General features: G+C 39.0%; 2 protein-coding genes across 2 annotated transcripts in view; one reads left to right on the forward strand and one right to left on the reverse strand.

The window, feature by feature from the left end:
- Positions 1 to 4756, reverse strand: part of myo15b (myosin XVB) — a 40183-nt gene extending 35427 nt beyond the window's left edge. Inside the window, exons 1-2 of the mRNA XM_053685184.1 lie at positions 2216 to 4756; positions 1298 to 1362 (exon numbers count right to left, since the gene is read on the reverse strand). Coding sequence (XP_053541159.1) covers positions 1298 to 1362; positions 2216 to 4756 — 2606 coding nt within the window. The remainder of the gene's footprint in view (positions 1 to 1297; positions 1363 to 2215) is intronic.
- Positions 4757 to 10275: 5519 nt separating this feature from the next.
- asb3 (ankyrin repeat and SOCS box containing 3) lies at positions 10276 to 20884 on the forward strand. The gene is made up of 9 exons (XM_017484471.3): positions 10276 to 10884; positions 14944 to 15102; positions 15186 to 15298; positions 17043 to 17175; positions 17436 to 17613; positions 19597 to 19803; positions 19883 to 20152; positions 20357 to 20490; positions 20631 to 20884. Exons 1-9 carry the CDS (start codon positions 10683 to 10685, stop codon positions 20819 to 20821), a joined length of 1587 nt encoding a protein of 528 aa, XP_017339960.1. The 5' UTR covers positions 10276 to 10682; the 3' UTR covers positions 20822 to 20884.
- The last annotated feature ends 2854 nt before the right edge of the window (positions 20885 to 23738 follow it).

Here is a 23738-nt window from a genome sequence, read left to right on the forward strand (position 1 = left end):
ATGCCAGAGATTTGAATTGCCAAAGATTACCAGTATTCAATTCTCAAAAAGGGCTTCATCTAACACACTAAAAAGTTATTTGGCTTGCCTCTCTGTAGGAACCCTTAAAGTTTCTATGCAGAACCTCATGACACAAGATTTCCCTTTCAGAAACCTTTTAGAAAAATTAGAACCACATATGTTCAGCTACCAATCTGTGACAAGGAGAGACGACAAAAGCTTTGTGCATGACATAAAAACAATACACCCTATCTTCTTGAACTGCTGATTATGAAACATTGTGGGGCAGCTGACAATGCTTGGAGGAGAGTTCTCTTCCATATATATGAGCCAAAAAAAGTATGTAACTTTGGCTTTATGAAGTGCTCCAGGAAGTCTGCTACCTGGTTGTCACCACACACTTTCTCCAGATTCTATGTTAACATTGCCACTCCCATCTACAAATACCTTTCTAGTTAGTCCTACGTTGAAGTGGTTCCTCATCACATTGTGGCGTATGTTATTCAGTTGATTATCACTGCCCCTGGTGGTTAGGTGCAGTGAAACTGAATAGCATTTACGTAGTGTATGCAAGAACCCCCAGTTTCTTCCAGAAAGCGTGAAAGATAGCTATATGACAGTAGTATTGATTGCAAATACTGCCTCATTCATCATTTCATGACTTTGTTGGAAGGCCTCAGCATACACACATACTTACAACCACAAAGATATCCATGCGATTGTCACCACTGCTGGAGGTTATGAAGGGTAATAATAATAATAATAATAATAATAATAATAATAATAATAATAACAGCAACAACAACAATACTTCTACTACTGCTACTTTTACCATTACTATTAATAACAACAACAACAACAACAACAACAACAATAATAATAATAATAATAATAATAATAATAATAATAATAGTAATAATAATATGTCTAATTTATTCCAGAGTTCAAGGATGCTTTACAGTATCAATACAATAAACCATATACAATGAACAATCATGGACAAACACAAAATGTGAAAAACAATGAATCAGACACAGAAAAGAAAAAAAACACTGTACTATAGTACAATCACTGTGAGAAAACATAGCAACACATTAGGACAAAAAACATTGAGAAAACAGATACGTTTTAAGTTGGGATTTGAACTCCGAGATGGACGTGATGAACTCCTGTGACAAGTCAGTGCTACTCTAATCAAAAGGGGTGCGTGAAAGGACATCTTTTCCAGCCAGAGAACAGGAGTTTCAAACTTACCTGTGAAACAGCACTATGAAATACAATGCATGTTGACACTCACTCAAGTTGTGACAGGTCCTCCACTTCATCTACTTCCACAGCTTGGCTGCTTCCTGGCATGAATACCTGAGGTAGAGATTTATGTCAGCCTCACACTCCCTATAACATCATAAACAGCTGAACAGTGAACAGGCACAGCAGGTACAGTACACACATGAGGACGTATATAGGGATTTAAGCAAATATGAATACATTATTCAGATTGAAAGGATAGTGTACAGATGCACAATATTGCTTTTTTGGTTTCGACTCAACAAAAAAATTCATGTGAGCAGGTTTTTACTTTCATTTGGAAAGTTCATGTGTGTTCGGACAGACATGAAGCTTGCGGGACAAACGAAGACTACATTTATGTCAAACATGCATCCTTAGTACCTGCCTGGTCAGGGCCACAGTGATTTAAAATCACCTGCTAGTTTGTTTATATTTGGAGAAATACAACTAACTAAATTCATTTGAAAACATCATGGGTAGGTACAAATGAAAACAACAACTTCTTGTGTGGGAAATCTCTAGTTGGAGCCAATTAAGAGCTCGAGTGATGTAGCTGAGGTTGAGGAACTGTCAGAGCCAGAATTCACAAAACATGCTAAAGTGCTAGCATTGCTACCTCTGGGCTTTTTCAAGTATTTTCCATTTTAGGCCATGCCCACATTGAGTTTAGATCTGAATACAGACAGTAATATTTGGAGATAATAAAAACTGTCACAAAACAGATACAGATAGTGGTTTGTGTTAGTACTACAGTATCAGGAGCACAGTGTATTTACGTGCAAAAGGGGAATTCTCTAACTTCAACAGATGAAACATAAGCCGTTGAAATAACATCATGCATAACGTCACAGATAAATGTATTATCATTGATCATTAGGAGTAGATTTCGTTGGCAAACAATGCAAGATACATGTACAATTTATACCTGTGTGCTGTTGAGCCTGCTCTCCAACATATTCTGAGCTGGGTCCTCTGACACCCAAGGTCCTCTTCCATCACGTATAGGGAGCGTTTGGGCATGTTCGTCATCTTCATAGACAGTCCACTTAGTGAGTTTCTCTCTGGTTTGATGTGGTGGCAGGTTTTCACTGCGCAGCCAGTCCTGAGGATCACTACACATTTGGTGATGCTGAGCCCAGTGGAGTTCTATTGCTGATGGGAGAAGGCCATCACCCATCAGTTCAGCCACTTCTCTATCTTCTTCCTCTTCATAAAATGTTGTCCCCAAACCATCTGTCCATGGTTCAGCCTTGGCAGATGGAACTGCCTGGCCCAAATTCTTATCCCTCTGGTCACCATCAAATATTTGCACAATTCTTCTGCTTCCTGCCAGAACAGGCCTTGACAAGGCTAGTTTAGTAAGATTCAACTGTGAGCCCACAAATTTGCCTTTTGCTGTTTGCAAGGCACTGACATCATCTTTATTGTCTAGTGCTGGTATTGTATTGTCAATTTTTGTTTCTTTTCTACTTTCGAACACTTGTTCTTCAGAGTTTCTCTCAGCTTGAATTGTAGCATTCCTCCTCTTAACAGATTTGAGTAGGTTAAGATCTGGCTTCACTGGAAGCACCAGGCGAGCACCAGGTTTGGGAGGTTTACGCTCTGGAGCGAGGCCGTCGCCTGTGCTAGTGCTAGCAGAAGCAGCAGTGTCTTCACCTTTGCCAATTTTGTTCATTCTAGGAAATACAATTGCATATTTGGCATCTCCTGAGTTGGCCTTTTCTTCTGGATCTTGCGGTGATGAACAAGCTTCATCACATGATTCTCCTGGGTCTTCAGAAAACTTTTCCTGTGTATCTGTTCCCAATTCTGTCTTTGTATTTTCTGGGATTGGTACTCTTTTATTAGTCTTTATGGAACTGCCAGCCATTTTTAAGGCCATCTTCTGGCAGAGGAGGGACTTTTTGCACTTTGTGGGACTATTCTTCTTCTTCAAAACCAGGCTAGGCAGCCACCTTGAAATTCCAATCACTTGCGTGACGGCAGTGAGTTTTCGCCGAACACTGGACCTCCGGGGAATCTTCTTTTGTATCCAGCCAGAGACACGATGCAAGGTAGCCACTCCTTTCTTCTGTGCTATCAAACGTTCTGTTGACTTTGAGGATACTGCATCTCCAGTCTCATGTGTTTCTGTTGCTGTTTGTTCATTCATTTTCTTCTTCTTTGCCTGGTATCTTAGAGAGGCAATCCTTGCCATTCCTAAGCCCAATCTTACATTTTCTGTTTTTGGTTTCTGTGTAGTTTCTACATTCATTTCATCCACTGACTGGTCTACCTTGGTTGCATTTTTATTTTTATCATCTTTGCCCTTGCCTTTCATTGTAAACAACATCAGGGACTGTTTGTTAAGCAAACCTTTTGAAACTTTTGATGGACTCACTGTTTCTTCTTCCTTCCGAATCGATTCTATCTTGTTGACTATCTTTGATTTACTTGCCAATTTTAGGATCTTGGACTTCCCTTTCACTATATCAGTCTTACTGACTGCCATCCTGTTTATCTCAGCTTCTTCTGAAGCTGGAGCCTTTTCATTGGGCTTCTCCACTGTAATAGGGTCTTTTTTACATAGAATCTTAGTTTTCAGCAAGACTTTCTGGCCTTGGAGGTTTGAAGCCAGCTTGAGTGGTTGCGGCTTCTTGGATGGAAGAGTAGGTTCCTCCTGCTTGTCATCAGCTTTATCACTGAAATGCTCTTCAGATTCTACTTCCTCCTCACTGCTGGTGGATTCCTCTTCAGACTCTACTGTAATTTCACTTTTTATGGCTTCATTTGCCTCCTCCTCTCCTTCCTCCAATTGTTTCTTTGATTCAACATTCACCGCTTCCATTACTTTGACATCTGTGTCCGATACATCTTCCTCACTGCTCACTTTACTTGCTTCTATCTCAGCAATTTCCTCGACACATTTGGACTCTTCCTCTGTCTCTTCTTCACTCATTTCCTCAGAATGTTCAGATTTCTCTTTTTCACTCTCAGATTCATCTTCCTCTGAGTCCACTGTTCTATGACCACGCCTTTTAATGCGAACTTCATGTGTTTTGCTGGCTATTTTGACTGCAGAGGGTTTTAAAATAGGATTCGATTCTTTCCCTTTGCTTACTTTGCTTGTGACTCCATTACTAATAGCCTTAGCAGTTAACGGTTTGTCATTTTGTTGCCTCCCCTTTCTCCTTCTTTTAGGTGATTCAGTTTCTTCATCTTGTGACTTCTCAGCTTGGTCCGTCTTTACATTTTTCACCTTATCTTTTTTGGACTTCCCTTTACTGAATATATTTCTTTTTTTGCCTTGTACCTCACTACCTTTGTCGTTCTTTTTTCCTGTGCCAATCTCATTGGTGTTAGGGAGAATATCAGATCCCGCCTTTCTCCCTTTTCTGGTTTTGATTGGTTCTTCCTTTTCCTTCTTACTTTCCTCGACTTTTTGTTTCCTCCCTCTTGCCTTGTTTGCTGATTTTGCAGGAGACATTATGTAGAATTATATTTGCCTGGTTGACTTCTTTCCAGTTTTTCAGATGTTAGGATATAACCTACAGATTAACTGCATGTGTTATTACGTGTTATTGACAAATACATTTAAGTCAGACAGTCTTCAAGTTGTGTACAACTGTTTTAACGTTTGTCTATAAATTGTACTTTACTACTGTCAATTTTGTATTGCAGTAGTAAACTGAAACAGTAAAGAGACCCATACTAGCAGGGGACAAGATCATATATCATTTCTGTCAGCTAAAATGAACAGTGCACCTGAATTAATGGATATCATTAGGACTGGATTTCAGTTATTTAGCTGGCATGATCTTGCATGTAATATGATTTGGGTGAAAAGCTAGACCCGTTTATGAAAGTTGCTTAATCCCTTATATTACCTAACTTTGGGTTCCATTCTGATCACAGGTAATGAATAATACTGAAATACTGAGATTACATCTATAATTCATGTCCCATGTCCCATGTCTGTAAAATAAAATACCAAAATACACAAAATACACCAAAGTCCTGCTGTTGTGCATGTACTGTATATTATATATATATATATATATATATATATATATATATATATATATATATATATATATATATATACACACATTTTTTTTTTACATATGCTTTGAGACTTAATCATCAGATCCAGTTTATTACATAAAAGAAAACATTGGACCACTACATCAATGCAGAATGATATTACTTACTTGTCTCGATCGATGCACTGGAGGCATGTTGAGGCTGTTCTAAGCATCTTTGTCTTTCCTGGGTATCACAGGAAATGACCACCAGAAATGTTCTTCGTAATACCAACAGCTCTGTAGTGCCTCCAAAACAGACGAGTGCAACACTAGGGTCTTGTGAATAATTCATGTTTGCATGGTAACCCACACACTTATACACCCCATTCATATTGACAGCTGGTGAACAGACTCTGGAAAGGTGAGAGGCAGCGCTGAGGGAGTGAAAAAGGTGGCGACATATGAGAGACCGAGACAGAAAAGCAGACATGCTGAAGCATTCCAATTGTACATCTGAGCAGGCCAAAGATGCTTCTGATAAATTTAGCTTTCTCTGTAATTACATGGAAAAAATGAGTAATAAAACCATCATTAAGCAGAGTCCTTTAAAGTGTGAAAGTGATCTGTACATTAATTTAATGATTAAGTGACTTATGTAGTTACTAAAGATGATTGTGGATATTCTCACTTGGACAGTCTAATCATTGCACTTGCTAAAAGCTATACTTAAGTCTAATTCATTATACACTGGATAACTTCACCTGGACTTAAATCTAAAACTATTGAAATCAACAATGACCCTGGTGCTTAAACTGAAGAACACACTCAGCACTGCAAGCCACACAAATTCCTGGGTACCATCATCCAGTAGGACCAACACAATCATCAGGAAGGCCCTGCTACACCTGCACTTTCTGCGACAGCTAAAGAAATTTAAGCTGTCACAGATGCCACTGGTCCTATTCTACAGAGCTACCATATAATCAATAGTCACGTCCTCCATTCCTGTCTGGTTCGGTGCTGTAACTTCACACTCCAAACGCAAGCTACTGCACCTCATCAGAAGTGCAGAAAAAATGTTTAGCTGTTAGCTCCGAACCCTCACTGAGCTACACTCATCCAGCATGAAGAAGAGAACAGGGAAAATCGAGGCAGACTCCTAACATCCCTTTCAGCATTTCCCTTCAAAACAGAAACCCAGAATAAGAGCCCTGAAATCACTTGCATAGTTTCTTCCCCCAGGCTACAATACTTCTAAATAAAGACTCTTCCCATATCTCTCCCTGCTGACATAAGTCACTTTAATACACCAGAACAATTCAACTGTAATTGCACCTGAAGGTACTGCAGGTACAATTACATTGTATTGCACGCTATTGTATTGCATCTTACTGTATCATATTGTATTGTATTGTATTGTATTGCATTGTATTGCAGGCTATTGTAGCATATTGTACTGTATAGTATTGTATTGTATTGCACTGTATTGCACACTTTTGTATTATATTGTATAGTATTGTATCATATTGTATTGTATAGTATTGTACTGTATTGCATTGTATTGCACACTATTGTATTATAGTGGCGGCTGTGGCTCAGGTGGTAGAGTGGGTTGTCCACTAATCGTAGGGTTGGTGGTTCGATTCCTGGCCCACATGACTCCACATGCTGAAGTGTCCTTGGGCAAGACACTAAACCCCAAGTTGCTCCCTATGGCAAGTTAGTGCCTTGCATGGCATCTCTGCTACCATTGGTGTGTGAGTGTGTGCGTTAATGGGTGAATGAGACACAGTGTAAAGCGCATTGGATAAAAGCGCTATATAAGTGCAGACCATTTATTGTATTGTACCATATTGTATCGAATAGTATTGTATTGCACACTATTGTTTTATATTGTATAGATTGTACCATATTGTATCGAATAGTATTGTATTGTATGGCACACTATTGTATTATATTGCATAGTATTGTACCATATTGTATTGAATAGTATTGTATTGTATTGTACACTACTGTATTGTATTGTATTGTTTTGCACACTATTGTATTATATTGTATAGTATAGTATTGTATCATATTGTATTGTACTTTGTGAATAAAAATATTGTTCTGATTCTAAACAATATAAACAGAAAAGAAAAATTAAAAGTTTGTGAAAAGTCTTTTGTTGAATCCAATTTTAGTAAAAAATAAATAAATAAAAGAACTTCAAAAGTTTTCCTTTCTATTTGTATACTTTAAGACTAAATCTTTGCCATAATAAACAGAAAACTGACAACTGTGACACTGTTCTTGCTCAGGAATTCATTAAGCATTAAGCCTGGTTCTATCTACCTGCTTTAAAGAAGGTTTCTAATGCACTGAATTTTCAAGGGAAAATGAAACTTATTCTTTCTTGCTGCATTCTGGTGCATTTTTTCTCCTCAAAACATTAGTTGTTCTATGTCCATGTAATGTGTTGGGTCTAAACACCCCCTTTAAAGGGTGGAGTCAGATGTCAGCAAAGTGTTTGACCTGAGCCTATTAGAGAACAAAGCAGCACTAAATAATAGATGACCAAATTCTTGGCTCTACATGTACAGTATAACAACTGATCCAACCTGAAGCCATTTCTTCACAAAGGGACTTTTCTACACCTAAACATCCCTGGTATATGATCTATAATTTTACAGTCATCTGATAGACTTAATTTTACCATTAAGGGCCTGTCTTCTGCTTGTCAGGCTGGTCAATGAAGCATAGACAGCATCTGTTTTATTACTCATGCACATCTAAGTACCTTAAATAGCACTACCCTCATAGTCTCCTTGGATGCTGAACATTCCTCAGTGAATTCCATAAGAATGCATAGTACAGTCTATATTTATATCATTACACCTACTGGATTTCACTGTAGAAGTGCGTATAGCACAATGGATGCAACTTTGGATCACCCGAGTTAATAAAATGATCTGATCCCACAGGTGGTAAATATCATTTACACAGTACATTAAAATGTATAAAATGTATGACTCTCATGTAACTGCTCGCTCTCAGATTCTAATGTGACTCTAAATGAGTTCTTTATTAAAGTCAGACGCACATGGAGGGCATAAACATGTTATAGACATAAATAAAGACTCATAAGTGACGCTAGTATTACTACTAATATTAACTAGAATGTTCTGGTAAAATAAAGTCATTTCTATCAGTCCTGATGTAGATTGTTAGAAATTTGCAATAGAATGCAATTTGACCCACAAGCTAGCACAATTCATGAACTCTTGTTCTCTTCGACAGCATGTCCATCCAGCAAATACACAAACACATTATTAACACATTATTTGATGTTTTACTTTGTGAATTTAATTTATTTTTGAAAATATACACTCAGTTCAAATCTGATGACAGCAACACACTCTAAAAAAGTTGGGACAGTCAATCACTGTGTAACATCACCTGTTCTTTTAATAACAATTATTAAGCGTTCGGTTGCTGAGTGAAGACACCAGTTGGCTAAATTTAGCAAGCGGAATTTTCCCCCATTCATCCATTATGCATTTCTTCAGTTGCACAACTGTACGGGGGCTTCGCTGTCTTATTTTGCGCTTCATAATGCGCTACACATTCTCAATTGGAGACAGGTCAGGACTGCAGGGAGGCCATGCTAGCACCCGCACTCTCTGCTTATGCAATCATGTGCTGGTTTGGCGTTGTCCTGCTCTGGATGGCAGCATATGTTGCTCCAAACTGTCTACATATCTTTCTGCATTAATGGTGCCTTCAGAGATGTGCAAGTTACCCATGCCATGGGCGCTGGCACACCCCCATACCATGACAGATGCTGGCTTTTGGACCTGACGCTGATAACAGCTTGGATGATCCTTTTCCTCTTTGGCCCGGAGAACATGGCTGTTTTGTCCTAAAACTATTTGAAATGTTGACTCATCGGACCATAAAACACAATTCCATCTCAGATGAGACCGAGCCCAGAGAGGTCATGGGAATGCAGCAGCGAATGGTGTCGTCTGACAAACGTTTACCAAAGTATCCCCGAGCCCATATCAGGTTATCCATTACAGGCTGAGGGATCGGAGATCACACACATTCAGAACTGGTTTTCGGCCTTGTCCTTTACACACTGAGATTTGATCGGATACCTTGAATCTCTTAATTATATTGTGCACTGTAGAAGGTGAAATGCCCAAAATCCTACCGACTTGTCTTTGGGGAATGTTGTTCTCAAAGTGTGATCATTCGCTGACACATCTGTTGTCAGATTACCGAACCTCGACCCGTCCTTGCTCTTGAAGGACTAGGCCTTTTTTTGGAGGCTGCTTATATACTATGATTAGACGATTGCCTCACCTGTTTCACATCACCTTCTTATTTCAACTCGTCACATTGCTATTAGTCCTAAATCGCCCCTGTCCCAACTTTTTTGGAACGTGCTGCATGCATCAATTTCAAAATTAACGTTTATCTTCAAAAAAACTATGCAGTTGATTACGTCAAACATCAAATACCTTGTACATATACAAATCACTACTCTTTGGTTTGATTAGCATTTTCCACACTATCCCAACTTTTTCGGAAATTGGGGTTGTATGTAAAGCATTTGTGCCGCAAGACTGAGTTTTACTTATTTGTGATCAATTATTTAGCATTGTCAGAAAGTAACATTGCTGCATGAGGTGCAGGAGATGCAATAAGTCATTAATTTATGATCATTTAAAAAATAATAATTTCTGCTTTTGTTAAAAAAACAAAACAAAAAACGAAAATAGGAACAGTAATCACATTAGCTATGCTTAATTATTCGTGCTATTACCAGAGTAAGCACAGGACGGGGTTCTTTTTTTATTTAACAAAATAACAAAATTAAACAGATGAAAATAAACTGAAACACACACACACAGAGAGAGAGAGAGAGAGAGAGAGAGAGAGAGTGTGTGTGTGTGTGTGTGTGTGTGTGTGTGTGTGTTCTGGCGACTTTTATTTTGACAAAGGATGTAAATTTCCTCTAGAAGCATCTTCCTGTCGTTTGTTTTCGGTGCAGAAATATCTTCAGTTCTTTCGTTAGAAACTACCGACGTCACGTTCAAAACAAAATAATAAACTTTACGCTCATAGTTACTTAACTAGTTAGCAGTTATCCTGAACCAGTAGTTGTATAGCGACATTAATGTTGCAGGTCTCCTGTTTAGTTATCGCTTCACATTAGTTCGTAGCGTGTTAGAATAAGGCTTTTATCTCCTCTAAGAGTTTGTTATGTAGTTACACTTTCACACTACTGGTGATGTTTAGTGTTCATTTTTTTTTATCCACATCAGTTAGAGCATCAGTTTGCGGTGTGTCCGAGTTCTTAATGTGACAGCAGGGCATGTGGAGAGAGGAGAGGTGGTGGTGATGATGATGTTTACAGAGTGTTATCAGGACACTTGTTCGGCGGTGGCGCTGGCAGTGAGGAGAGGAGAGGGCAGGCTAGTGCAGAAACTCCTGAGGAAAGGCCACTCGGTGGATGTGAAAGATAACCGCGGCTGGAACGCTTTACATGAAGCTGCTGCTGGAGGACATGCGCAGTGTGTGCGCTTCCTGCTCACTGCTTCCGGTCAGTTACACGTTTCTTTTGGTTTTATATATATATTAGGGATGTCACGATACCAAAAATCTAGTAGTCGGTACCGATACCACTAAAAGTACACAATACTCGATACCAAAGTCGATACCATGGTGTGGTTTAAAAATAAATAAAATTAAAAACTCTCCAGGAGGACATCCTCCTCTGGCTGATACTGGCAAAGAGAGGGAGGGAGGGATATTTTAGTTATCAAACACTGTCTGACAATGACTATGTTTACATTGACAACAATGATCTAATTATTGTCCTTACTCTGAATAAGACAGTATTGTGATTAAGGTGTTTACATGAGTCGCTTTTAGAATACTCCTCTCATGTACCCGTTTTACATGTTATAGAACATAGAGCGATTAACAGCACGCGTCATTACGTCTCCACGCCGTCCGACGTCCCTCCAGAATTTCACATTTCAACATACAGTTCGTCTTCATTATGGTACGGTATACAGTTTTGGGTGTTTTTATTGATTTTTTTTATGAACGCTTTAAGTGCAGTTAATTATTTGTCATGCTGAACGTGCACATAGACAACTGCTTGAAACCATGGGCTGCGTCCCAAACCGCGTACTTACTGTCTATATAGTAGCTGAGATACATGTATTTTTCCCCACTACGGGCCTATAGTTGGCAGGTATGCAGTTTTGGATGCAGCCGAACTCTCTTGTTCACCGTAAAACGTAAAACTGCTGTGTGTGATCGTGTCCTGTCACAAAATGTGGTGAAAACTCTCACATGACGTTCATAATGTGATTAAGGTGTTTACATGTCTGTTATACACGTCCATAATGCGACTAAAACAGGAGTACTCCACCTGTCTTAATTCGATTATTGCTTACTTCGAGTATGACCTTAATTAGATTAAGGTAATTAAAAATGGCTGTTTACATGGTAGTTTCTTAATCAAAGTATGGTCTTAATCGGGTTAAGAGTGGATTATTGTTGTCCATGTAAACGCACTGAATGACTAATAAAACAGTGGGGGCTACAAGTCCTAAACGTGTGCGCACACGCAAAAAAGGAGAAAGAAATGCACGGTTTTGAACTACTAAACTTGCATCTATGTATATGATACTTTGTTAACAAAAACAACAGGTTTATTACATAATACCTATTACAGTCTTTCCTTTAAAAGTTATGGAAACCAAATAGCACATGCCGATAAGTAAAGTCAAAGTCGGATTGTATGCTGGTCTTAATAAAATTACAAAGATCATACCAACATTTTGAAGTGTGATTACAACTCCGAAATAGATGAAGGACTCTTGCTGATGAGTTGTTGCAAAAACAGCACTGAGTGTCTGTCATTTTTAATTCTTTGAATAAAACATTTAACTGGATAAAATTTGTGTAACAATTTGAAAACAACCACTTTGAGTTTGTTAGTCAAAAAAGTATTTCAATGGTTTTCCATACAGTTACACCACAAACCTGTCGGTCCGATGATATTGTCACACAAACATTTTCTTTATCTTGTCTCTCAGTCACTTTCTTATTCAGTTTATTTTTTAAATGCTTTATTTGAACATTCTGTTTACCGTGTGGTACAGCCAAAACAGAACATAGCAATAAGTATTAAGAATAACAGCAATATAAGTAATAGTTAAAGAAAACACAAACAACACCATTGCTCAAAACAGAGGTAGAACTAGACAGTAACTAAAATAAATAAATAAATAAATCAAACACAGAATTCCACAAAAAGAACATCATGGTGGCAGGGTGATGGTGTGGGGATGATTTGCTGCTTCATGGCCTGGGCAACTTGCAATAATTGAGGGAAACATGAAGTCTGCTCTCTACCAGAACATCCTAAAGGAGAATGTCCGGTCTCAGTCCGTAAGTTGAAACACAACTGGATTATGCAGCAAGACAGTGATCCAAAGCATAGGAGTAAGTCCACCTCTGAATGGCTCAATAAAAGCTAAATTAAAAGTTTTGGAGTGGCCTTGTCAAAGTCCTGACTTTGTCCTGAGACAAGCTGTGGCACGACCTTAAACAGGCAGTTCATGCTCGAATACCCTCCAGTGTGACTAAACTAAAGCAGTTCTGCAAAGAAGAGTGGGCCAAAATTCCACCACAGCGCTGTGAAAGACTGATCTCCAGTTATCAGAAGTGTTTGGTTGCAGTTATAGCTGCTAAAGGTGGCTCAAGCAGATTTTAAATTTAATGGGGCAATTATTTTTTTCACATTGGTGATAGGTGTTTTGATTCAATAAATAAAATAACAACTGTATTGTGTGTTTACTCCGGTTGCCTTTGTTTTAGGGTTCTATTTCGTTTAAAGATCTAAAACTATTTAGTATGAGATGTACACAAAAACAGAAGAAAAACATTTCACAGCAAATTTTCTTTTAAACCCAGGAACATACATTATATTTTTTGTCTGAAATGTGGTCTCTTACTTCATATGTTGCTTTTCTCTAAAATGTTTTTGTACTGACTCAGTAATGCAGAATTCATCAAATAAATATCTATAACAAAGGTGGTACTAAAAACAAAAATAAGGTGGTAAGACTTTTGCACAGTACTGTACATATATTGTATGCACAGTAGAAAAGTGTGTATAATTGTGTATAATTAGGCTTTACTATACATTGTAAAGATGAAGAAAATGTTATACTTGTATTAATAATGAAATAATAGAAGAAAAACCCTTTGGTCATTGTTATTGCCAACCAGGTTACTTTAAATCTACTTTTATTTTTGAGTGACTCATCAGCACAGTCCTACCCTTAAAAATGGCTACGTAGTGTGTACATTGTTTCACACCTTTACAATTAAAAGTGAAATGTTGTCCTGCAAGGTTCTATATAGAACAGTACTGATTGATTATCGTTATCACAACAGGTGATTTAACAGCTGCAGGAAAAAAGGTTTTTTAATGGGGACATGCTTTATTAAATTCTAAATTTGTGCCCTGAGAATTAGTTGTGCTTAGCAAAGTTCATTATCCTCTGACTGATATTTGCGTTACACATGCATGCTGGTATGATCACATCATTGCCTCGTGAAATTATTAAGCACTATTATTGTGGCATAAGGCTCTGGGTTACTGATCGGAAGGTCGGGGGTTCAAGCTACCACTGTGGGGCCCTTGAGCAAGGCCCTTAACCTCTCTGCTCCAGGGGCGCTGTATCATGGCTGACCCTGCACTCTGACCCCAACCTCCTAACATGCTGAGGTATGCGAAGAAAATAATTTCACTGTGAAATTATGCTAACATGCTGAGGTATGCGAAGAAAAGAATTTCACTGTGCTATAATGTATATGTGATCCATAAAGACTCATCATCATATGCGAGTATAAAGTGAGTTCATTTACTCAGCCTGTGAAATTGCTCTGTTTTCTTTGTATCAGTGAAGACACATATTGTAGCAGTGACGTTTTTAAAGATCTTTCTGAAGTGTCCATCATTCTCTGGTTAAAAATAAATAGAAATATTCCATTCAGATAAATATGGTCTGAAATTAGTTTTACTTTCACTAATGAAAGTGATGGTTTATATTTATCGAAATGAACACTTAATAATTTACTGTTTGAATGGAAAATTGTTCAAATAAGTCTCTATAATAAATCCCACAACAATTTCAGACCTAACTGTGTATGTTCCAAAACGAAAGCCAATAAATAAATGAAGAAAAAAAAAATCAATCCAATTTGATCCGGATTAAATCATAATTCTTTGATGATCACCCTGCTAGACAAAGCAGTTCCACAGTTCTGTTCACCTGACGAGCCGTGACGGTTTTGGAGAGGAAAAAGTACTAATATATAAAGCCGTGATAATAAAGAAAACTGAAAATATTAGGCAATTATAGTGAAATGAAATTTCAACGTTGGCACATTTTATAAGGTTAATATATATCTGTACACATGATTCTGTGCATTTTACTTCCACATACTCCCTGAAAGGTCACATGACTCAATTTGCAAACTGTCCTACTATATGTAAATACAAGTTTAAATGCCACATCTATAACGTGTGAACTAATTTAATCTTTCCAACATATCCTTTTGTTGATCTCGCCAGATAGCGGTGAAGACTATGTGAACTCACTGACTCACAACTCGGAAACACCTCTGTATTTTGCGGCGAAGAACGGTCACTTCCGGGCAGCACGGCGCCTCATAAGGGCTGGGGCAGATCTCAACAAGATGTCCAATGACCTCTCCAGCCCACTGTTTGCCGGTACGAGTTCGCATATTTACACGCACGATTAATTTTTACATAATGTATTGTCCTGCTGCATTTATTTTCTGTTGTGTTGAAAGCTGTGGATAGCGGCCATAAAGAAATCGTGGAGCTGCTGGTCAGCGAAGGAGCAGAGGTTAATGGAACACACTTCATCTCCGGCTGGTCCTGTCTTCATCAGGCTGTTTACAAGGTACTCTTAAGTCAGAGTTGTACTTTAACTGTGTATCTTTAATCCATCTGTAGCATTGGTTCCAGGACCAGGGTTGGGAACATGTGCGCTAGTGGGCAGACCGTGACTGAAACATCCCTGACTGATATTTTAACACATTTCATGCCAACTATAATAGCAAACATAGATACTAGGAGACAGTTAAGCATACTTGGCTTCTCTTTAGCTTTCCACTATTGTCATGGCTGTTGTCATGGTTTATGCAGTCTGCTGCTGATATCACATCACACCCTCTACCCATTGTTTAAGGAATAAAGCATGACTGGGTGTACTGTTATAGGAAAATAATCAGTGATGGGTTGGTGTGTTGCAGCTCGGCACGAAGCGATTACCACCCCCGAGTTTTTCTATATCTGAATAACAGAACATTCCAATATGTTTCATTTCTTTTTACACCACAGTAATTATTATACACATTTAAATTTATTAAAGTGATAATTGTGATAATTTTTTTAGAGTGGATATATACGGTTTTATATTTCCTTTTAATATTGTGGAACATCCACAACATCCAGAAGTTAGATCCTCTTATCACTTATGTTAAAACACCTATTGTTCTTCCCTGAGCATTTAACAGTGCTGTGATATAAGTGGGTACTGTATCTTGCAAATGGTCATTTATGAGCACATGCACAATCAGTGGCTCATATGGTCACAGGATATACAGTGCAGAGAAGTCGTTCTTATAGGCCGACAGCTGTCAATAAAATATAGTCTCTGTGGCGCATCTGAGGTTTTGTAAAGAGGAGTCTGTGAATCATGAAAAATACTTTTGGCCGATAGTGGATTTTACAGATAATGATAACTAAGTTGGGCTGTACCTGTCGATGACTGATTAATCAACCGATAGTTTTTAAAATTGATACTGAATGAAAACATAACGCTCAAATTAAAATATTGCTGAACTTTCTTACAAAAATAAACATTACTTGACTGTATGATGAAAATGTACTGTGTTTTTTAAAATTAAATAAATATTAATATACACTATTGATCAAAAGTTTAGACACACTCATTCTTAATTTTTTTTAACACATTTTAGAATAATAATAAACTCATCAAAACTCTGAATAACACAACTGGAACTATGGGATTCATGTTGTGGTGATAAATCAAAATAATTTAACATTTTAGCATCTTCAAAGTAGTCAGCCTTTTTGCCTAGAATTTCCAGAAATGTATTCTTGGCATTTTCTCAACCGATTTCTTGAGCAATCGACCCCGAGATGCTTTTTAAACAGGATTAAAGGAGTTCCCACTGGTAGTGTATATATTAACTATTAATAAGTATTAATGTAAATAAAAGATACACATTTAAACTGAACCCAAAGAGTAACATTCCAAATAACAAATAAAAATAGAGACATCAAAATTAATTTAAAAAACACTTCAAATAACACAACAAAATTAGTCATAGTTTTTATTTCGCCTCTGGAGGTCGCTCTCCTACTGTATAATGACAGCGGACCCTTCTCAGCCGCTCCTGCACCGGACACAAACGGGAAAAAACTATCGATATGGATTTTTGCCCTCCATGACCGATAGTTCCACAATCGGTTATCGGTGCCATTTTAAAATGATTTATAGTGCCACCTTTAGACTAAAACCAAAAGATATTCTTTTGTCATTAGTCATGGAATGAAGGCTTTGGCCTAGATGTCAGATGCCAAGTTAAATTCATGCTTTTTTTTTGTTTCTCTTCCAGGGCCACACAGAGATTGTAAAATTTCTGGTAAACGTGTGTTCTCTTGAAGCCATGGATGATTATGGGATCACGCCGTTGTTCGTTGCTGCACAGTACGGACATCACCAGTGTCTAGAGATCCTTGCCAATGCTGGTGAGGTTGTTATTCAATGATTTCCCTCAGCTGCTTATGATTATTGTATTGTGTACTGGGCAGTGTTTGTTGTTACTTTTTATTACAGCATTACCATATCACACTGCATGACACTAGTGTTTATTATGATATTGAGTTGCTATATTGATCAGCAGGGAAATGCAGAGCAAGTGGGAATTAAAAGAGAGGGCTATAGAATTATAATTGCAGATGTTACAGCATGTGCAAGCATGAATGATTTTTATCTGTAAATGCTGTAGGTGCAAATGTGAATTGCCAGGCGAAGGACATGGCCACCCCGCTGCTCATTGCAGCTCAGGAAGGCCATTTATCATGCGTGGAGCTTCTTCTGGCCCATAAGGCGGACCCAAACCTCTACTGCAATGAAGACCAGTGGCAGCTTCCCATCCATGCTGCAGCCCAGTTCAGTCGCATCAGGTAAGCGGAAAATTCTGTATGTTTAATGGTTAAATACAGTACATTGTGTATGCAGCATGCAAAGGTCACACTTACATGCACAGTGTGTTGTCCCAAAGCCAAGGTTATAATCGTAAACGAAAACGAACGAAATAACAAAAACTACAGTAGGTGTGAAAAAACATTGTCGTTAACTGAAATCAAAATAAAAACGAGGCATTACAGAAAAACGATAACTAACTAAAACTGTATTGTCTGTTTACAAAACTAACTTAAATAAAATAAAACTATTGAGTAAAAGTCCTTAGTTTTCGTCTTTGTCAATGTCTTTCATAGAGCAAATATCTTTCAGACTTGACATTTCCGACTGGGAACTCAGAAATTACGACATTCCATGTCAAATTGAACACAGCATAGTCCATGCTCCTCGCCTGGCATCATGGCGGTGCCGAAGGTCGGAAGAAAGCGGCAGAGTCCTATTTGGGATTACTTTGAATATGACTGTGTGTCAGATAAAAGCAAGTGCCTTGCAGTGGAAGGTGGTGAAATATGTGGACAATTTATTAAAGGGAAAAATCCCACAAATTTGAAAGTACATTTGAGAAGCATGCACAAGGAGACAAACCTAGCTTACATTAATAAGGTAAAGGAGAACACCAAGCCCGACTCCCCCGAAACAGAACCTAACCCCGTTACAGGGCTAGGCAGCATGACCGAGACAACCGTAGGACGGAGAACACTACAGCAGTGCTTTCAACGGCGAACCGATAGCTGCTGGTTAGTAAATAAGCAGGAACACCACAAGCAGGAGGAAGCGCTGGTTAATATGTTTATTGATACTGGGATGTCTACACAACTCTGTGAGTCGATTGCCTTAAATAAGTTCACCACTTTACTCGAACCAGAGTTCAAAACACCTGGAGCTGCAAGGGTCAACAGCCTTATTGGAGCTAAGATGGATAAGGCAAAGCAAAAATGAAAAGAGATCATTAAGGATGCGAGGAAGCTGACCCTATGTGTAGATGGTTGGAGCAAGAGAGGATTAACAGCATCTTTCATGGGTGTGTCAGCTTGTTTTATCATCCGCCCAGAAGCAAGGTCCACCATGATCTGCTTAACCTGCACCAATTAGAGCACCCACACACAGGGGAGTCCACTGATCAGACATTAGATGCATGGGGTATAGGAGAAAACAAGGTGCTGCTCATTGTGACAGATAAGGCTCCAACATCGTCAAGGCGTTGTGGCTGCCCAGGGATAAAAAACGAGAGCAGAGCCATGAGTCAGATATGTACATTTTACAGTTACAGTTCATTGAGGGAACCATGAATGCCAACATGTACTGTGACATACTGAAGCAGAGCATGATCAATATGCAGTATTCCAGCATGATAACACACCTCCAAGATGACCACTGCCTTGCTAAAGAAGCTGAGGGTGAAGGTGATGGACTGGCCAAGCATGTCTCCAGACCTAAACCCTATTGAGCATCTGTGGGACATCCTCAAATGGAAGGTGGAGGAGCAAAAGGTCTCGAACATCCACCAGCTCCGTGATGTCGTCATGGAGGAGTGGAAGAGGACTCCAGTGGCAACCTGTGAAGCTCTGGTGAACTCCATGCCCAAGAGGGTTAAGGCAGTGCTGGAAAATAATGGTGGCCACACAAAATATTGACACTTTGGGCCCAATTTGGACATTTTCACTTAAGGGTGTACTCACTTTTGTTGCCAGCGGTTTAGACATTAATGGTTGTGTGTTGAGTTATTTTGAGGGGACAGCAAATTTACACTGTTACACAAGCTGTACACTCACTACTTTACATTGTAGCAGAGTGTCATTTCTTCAGTGTTGTCACATGAAAAGATATAATCAAATATTTACAAATCAGATTTTCATCTGGCTTTACAACCGGGGAGTTTATGAAACTTAGTAATCAAGTTTGGCTTGTTCTTTATTTTTATTGTCCTACTAACCTATACTCTTATTACTTGTAACCTTCTACAGTATTCTAGAAAAATTGATTGCGGTGACGGAACGGACATGTGACCGGGGCGAAGGAAAAGTCAGTCCAGTGTATCTGGCAGTATTTAGTGGTCAAGCGGAAAGCCTTCGGCCTCTTCTCAGAGAGGGCTACAGTCCAGATGCTCAGAGCTGCAGTGAGTTCGGATATCGCTGCCCGTTAGACATGGCTCTCTGGTGTAACTCTTGGAAGTATGAAAGCATTAAAACACACTTTACATTTTTTTTAATACAGTATTACAGTGTTTATAGTACATCTCCTTATCCTCAGTGCGGGCGGTGATTTCCATCAGAGCAGAGAGATCACAAAAATGCTGCTGGCTGACGGCGCTTGCGTCAGCCTGCCTACATACATGTTGACATTGCAGGGCCACGTACCTGAACATCTGTCGCTCATCCTGGAATATTCTGGCCTGCCTAAGGGCGAGCAGCTGGAGGCACTAGTTCAGGCAGCGCTTAATAAAGTGGCCCATGCTTCATTTTGGCTTCCACTGCTGCTCAAAGCAGGACTAGACCCTCTACTTCTCCTTCAGCAGAAAATGTAAGAAACAAAGAGGCTTCGAAGATTTCTTCCATGTCGATTTATATTTAATCATCAGTGATCCTGATTACCCCTTCTTCTTTCTTTTTTTTTTTTTTAAAGTAAATGATGAAGACATTTGTGGGGAAAAACGAGTGGTTTGCATGTTGCTCTCCACCTCCTCCATGTATATTATTTCCCATGTGATGTTTTAATCATCTGCAGGCTACAAGAGGCTGAATCCAGAGTACTTAATTTCTTGCTGGAGTTGATTAATTGGAAGACTCTGCCATCAACATTGCTTCACATCCTGTCTCAGCGCAGAGCAGAGGGCACTTGGACGCCACATAAACATTTTGGTAAAGATCATTAAGAAGGCACAACCAAGCTACATTGAGAGAGTTAATATTACTGCTTCTCATCTCACCTGTAAAATGGCTCCATATGTCACCATTGTACATTGTGTGTTGTAACTCTCTTTCCTGTCTCCGTGTTCCAGAGAGTGTTCCTGATCTGACTCATCTGTGTAGACTCGCTGTAAGAGCTTCAGTGGGCAGTGCTGCTTTGTCTAAACCCGCCTTTGTTCGGCAGCTGCCTGTTCCCACACTTCTGCAAGACTACATCCAGTTCAATGACATCTCGAGTGCTTACACGTTCACGGCCTCAGCTAACCGAGATTCGGCTAATTAAGTGATCTCGCATGTTCCGCTCACAGTATTTTGTATATATGTTAATAAAACACTACTGAAATTAGACTTGCTTCACGTTTTCCTTTCCTTTTTAATGTTCAATTTCCTCTTACACAGCAGGCTTTCAAACAAAGCTGGAGTTGAAATTCACCTCTGCTCCGTGTCTTTGGTCTCCTCGTTATCTCCCTTCTCCTTCTCAGCTTCTCTCCTCGCTATCTGTCTCCAAGGTCACACAGGCACAAGACGCATACTCTCTTCCAATGCTAATTATGGACTCTGGCACATCTGTTCGGGTTGGAGGCATATCTTTTCTTTGTCATCATATTTTATTATACACTATCTTCTTACATTTTATGGAAGGGCGCTGCATGCTGATAAAAGCTAGGAGTGTATTTCTTTTTACTCCACAGTGTATATGTGTGGAACATCTTCAATATTTCCTTGTCCATATGTTGGCGCACAGAATTTCAAGTATTTTATGCTTCATCTTGTAGCATTTGCCGTTAGCACACACACGAATCTTAACACGTTTCCCTGTATTGAGAAATAACCTGTTTATTAAGACTCTGTTATAATGGGATGTCTAAGGGCAAGTGGTAAATTCTGTAAGCAAACATTTTTAATATCTTATTAGGTAATGAAGTCGTTTTGAACTGCTTTATCGGGGAGAGGGTTGTGATGGATCCTGGGCATGAGGCAGAATAGAGCATGTATTGGATGCCAGTCCATCACAGGACACCATGCACACACACACACACACACACACACACACACACACACACACACACACACACACACACACACACACACACACACACACACACTCATACAGTGCAAATTCAATATCACAACCTTAACAATAGTGCTTATGGTGAAACAAAAATGTGAGAATGTCTTACCAAAGCTGGTCTTTTGTCATTTATATAACAGTATAGTAAATTCTAATGCTAGTTCATATAAGCTTTCCTATGGTTTTGTTGTATCCATGAGCATGATGGAAAGGCAACAACCCTGTTGCTAACACAAAATCCTTTCCCCTGAAAAAGTAGCCACACTTCTGAAGGGATGGATTTTAACAGATTTAAGATTTAATTTCCAAACACTTTTGACTGAAATATTCATGAAAGCTACAAAAGTGCTTTGCATTAATACTTGATATGTAACTCCCCTAACATCTATTCTTAGACTTCCATTATAATATTTTTTTTATAGGGATATGTCTTTTGGAAATTATTGTCTGCCCTAAACACACATAAGATGCAATTGTGCCAGATGGTGATTAGTTTGAAAAACAACTGTGTATTCCTTTCATTCGTATAGATTATGTGTGGCAGGTAGCGTTGCTGCCTCACAGCTCCAGGGTTCAATCCTGAGCTTGGGTTACCGTCTTTGCATCCCCCCCCCCATTTACATGTAGGTGTCAGGTTTTCTAGTACTTTAAAGAGCTTAGGTGTGAATGAGTGGGTTCACATGGTACCCTGTGATGGACTGGTGTCCCATTCAGAGTGTATTCCTATGTATACACAGAGTGTATTGTACCCAGTGTTCCTGGGATAGGCTTCAGCTGTACTACTACCCTGGCCAGGATAAAGTGGTTACTGAAGATGATTGAATGAATAAACGTACAGTCGTGAAAGAAGAAGCACACTCCATGGAACATGGACATTGTTTTTTGTTTTGTTTTGTTTTTTTCAATTTATTTATTTTTTTTAAACATATTTGGACAAGCAAACATTTGATCTTCTTTTAAACAGTGCCTATTAATAAAGTTGAGACACCCTATCAATGACAGTGATTAGAACCTGCTTTGGGAGTGCAGGTGAAACCTGTCTTATTTAAAACTGTCGCCTCTAGTGTCTGGTGTTTCCTTTGTTTCTGAGGTGTGTGGTGTAATCATGCCAAGATATAAAGAGTTCTGTAAGGCCGTCAGAAATAAGGTTGTGGATGCCTATGAGTCTGGCAAGGGATTTAAAAAGATCTCTAAATGATTTGAAATATATCATTCCTTTGTAAGAAAAATAATCTACAAATGGCACAGGCTACAAATGACCACCAATTTACTCAGGACTGGCCGTCCCAGCAAATTCAGCCCAAGAGAAGATTGCCTGATACAAAAAGAAGCCTCCAAGAACCCCAAAATTTCATCAGAGGATCTGTTAGCAAGTCTTGCAACTATAGCTGTCAAAGTGCATGCTTATACAATCAGAAAGAGATTGCTCAAATTTGACTTGCATGGGAGGAGTGCCAGGAAAAAGCCTTTGCAAGACTACAATTTGCCAATGAGCATATAGGCAAAGACCAGGCCTTTTGGAATAATGTGCTCTGGATAGATGAATCAAAGATAGAGTTGTTTGGCCACAGTAACAGCAGACATGTTTGGCACTGAGCAAAGACAGCTTTTCAGGAGAAGCACCTCATACCAACTGTGAAGCACGGTGGTAGAAATGTTATGGTTTGCGGTTGCTGGACAGCTTGCATTGATTGATTCAACTATGAATTCTGCATCATATCAAAGAGTGCTTGAGGTAATGTGAGGCCATCTGTCCAAAAGTTGAAGTTGAACCTAAAGTGGACCTCAACAGGATAATGATCCTAAGCACACTAGCAGATCCAACAAGGAATGTCTCAAAAGAAGATATGGAGGGTTATGGAATGGTCTAGTCAAAGCCCAGATTTGAAACCCATTGAAATATTGTTGGGGGATTTGAAACAGGCAGTACGTGCAAGAAAACCCTCAAACATCTTGTAACTGAAAGAATATTGCATGGAAGAGTGGTAAAAATATTCCAGCAAGCCAATGTCAGAAACTGGTGGACAATTATGCAAAACACCTACAAGAAGTTATTTCTGCTAAAGGAAGCAATACCAGCTTCTGAGGCCAAGGGTGTACTTACTTTTTCCACAGAAGAATATCACAT

Source organism: Ictalurus punctatus, chromosome 13 (genome assembly GCF_001660625.3).
Source record: "Ictalurus punctatus breed USDA103 chromosome 13, Coco_2.0, whole genome shotgun sequence".
In the NCBI taxonomy this organism is placed as follows: domain Eukaryota; kingdom Metazoa; phylum Chordata; class Actinopteri; order Siluriformes; family Ictaluridae; genus Ictalurus; species Ictalurus punctatus.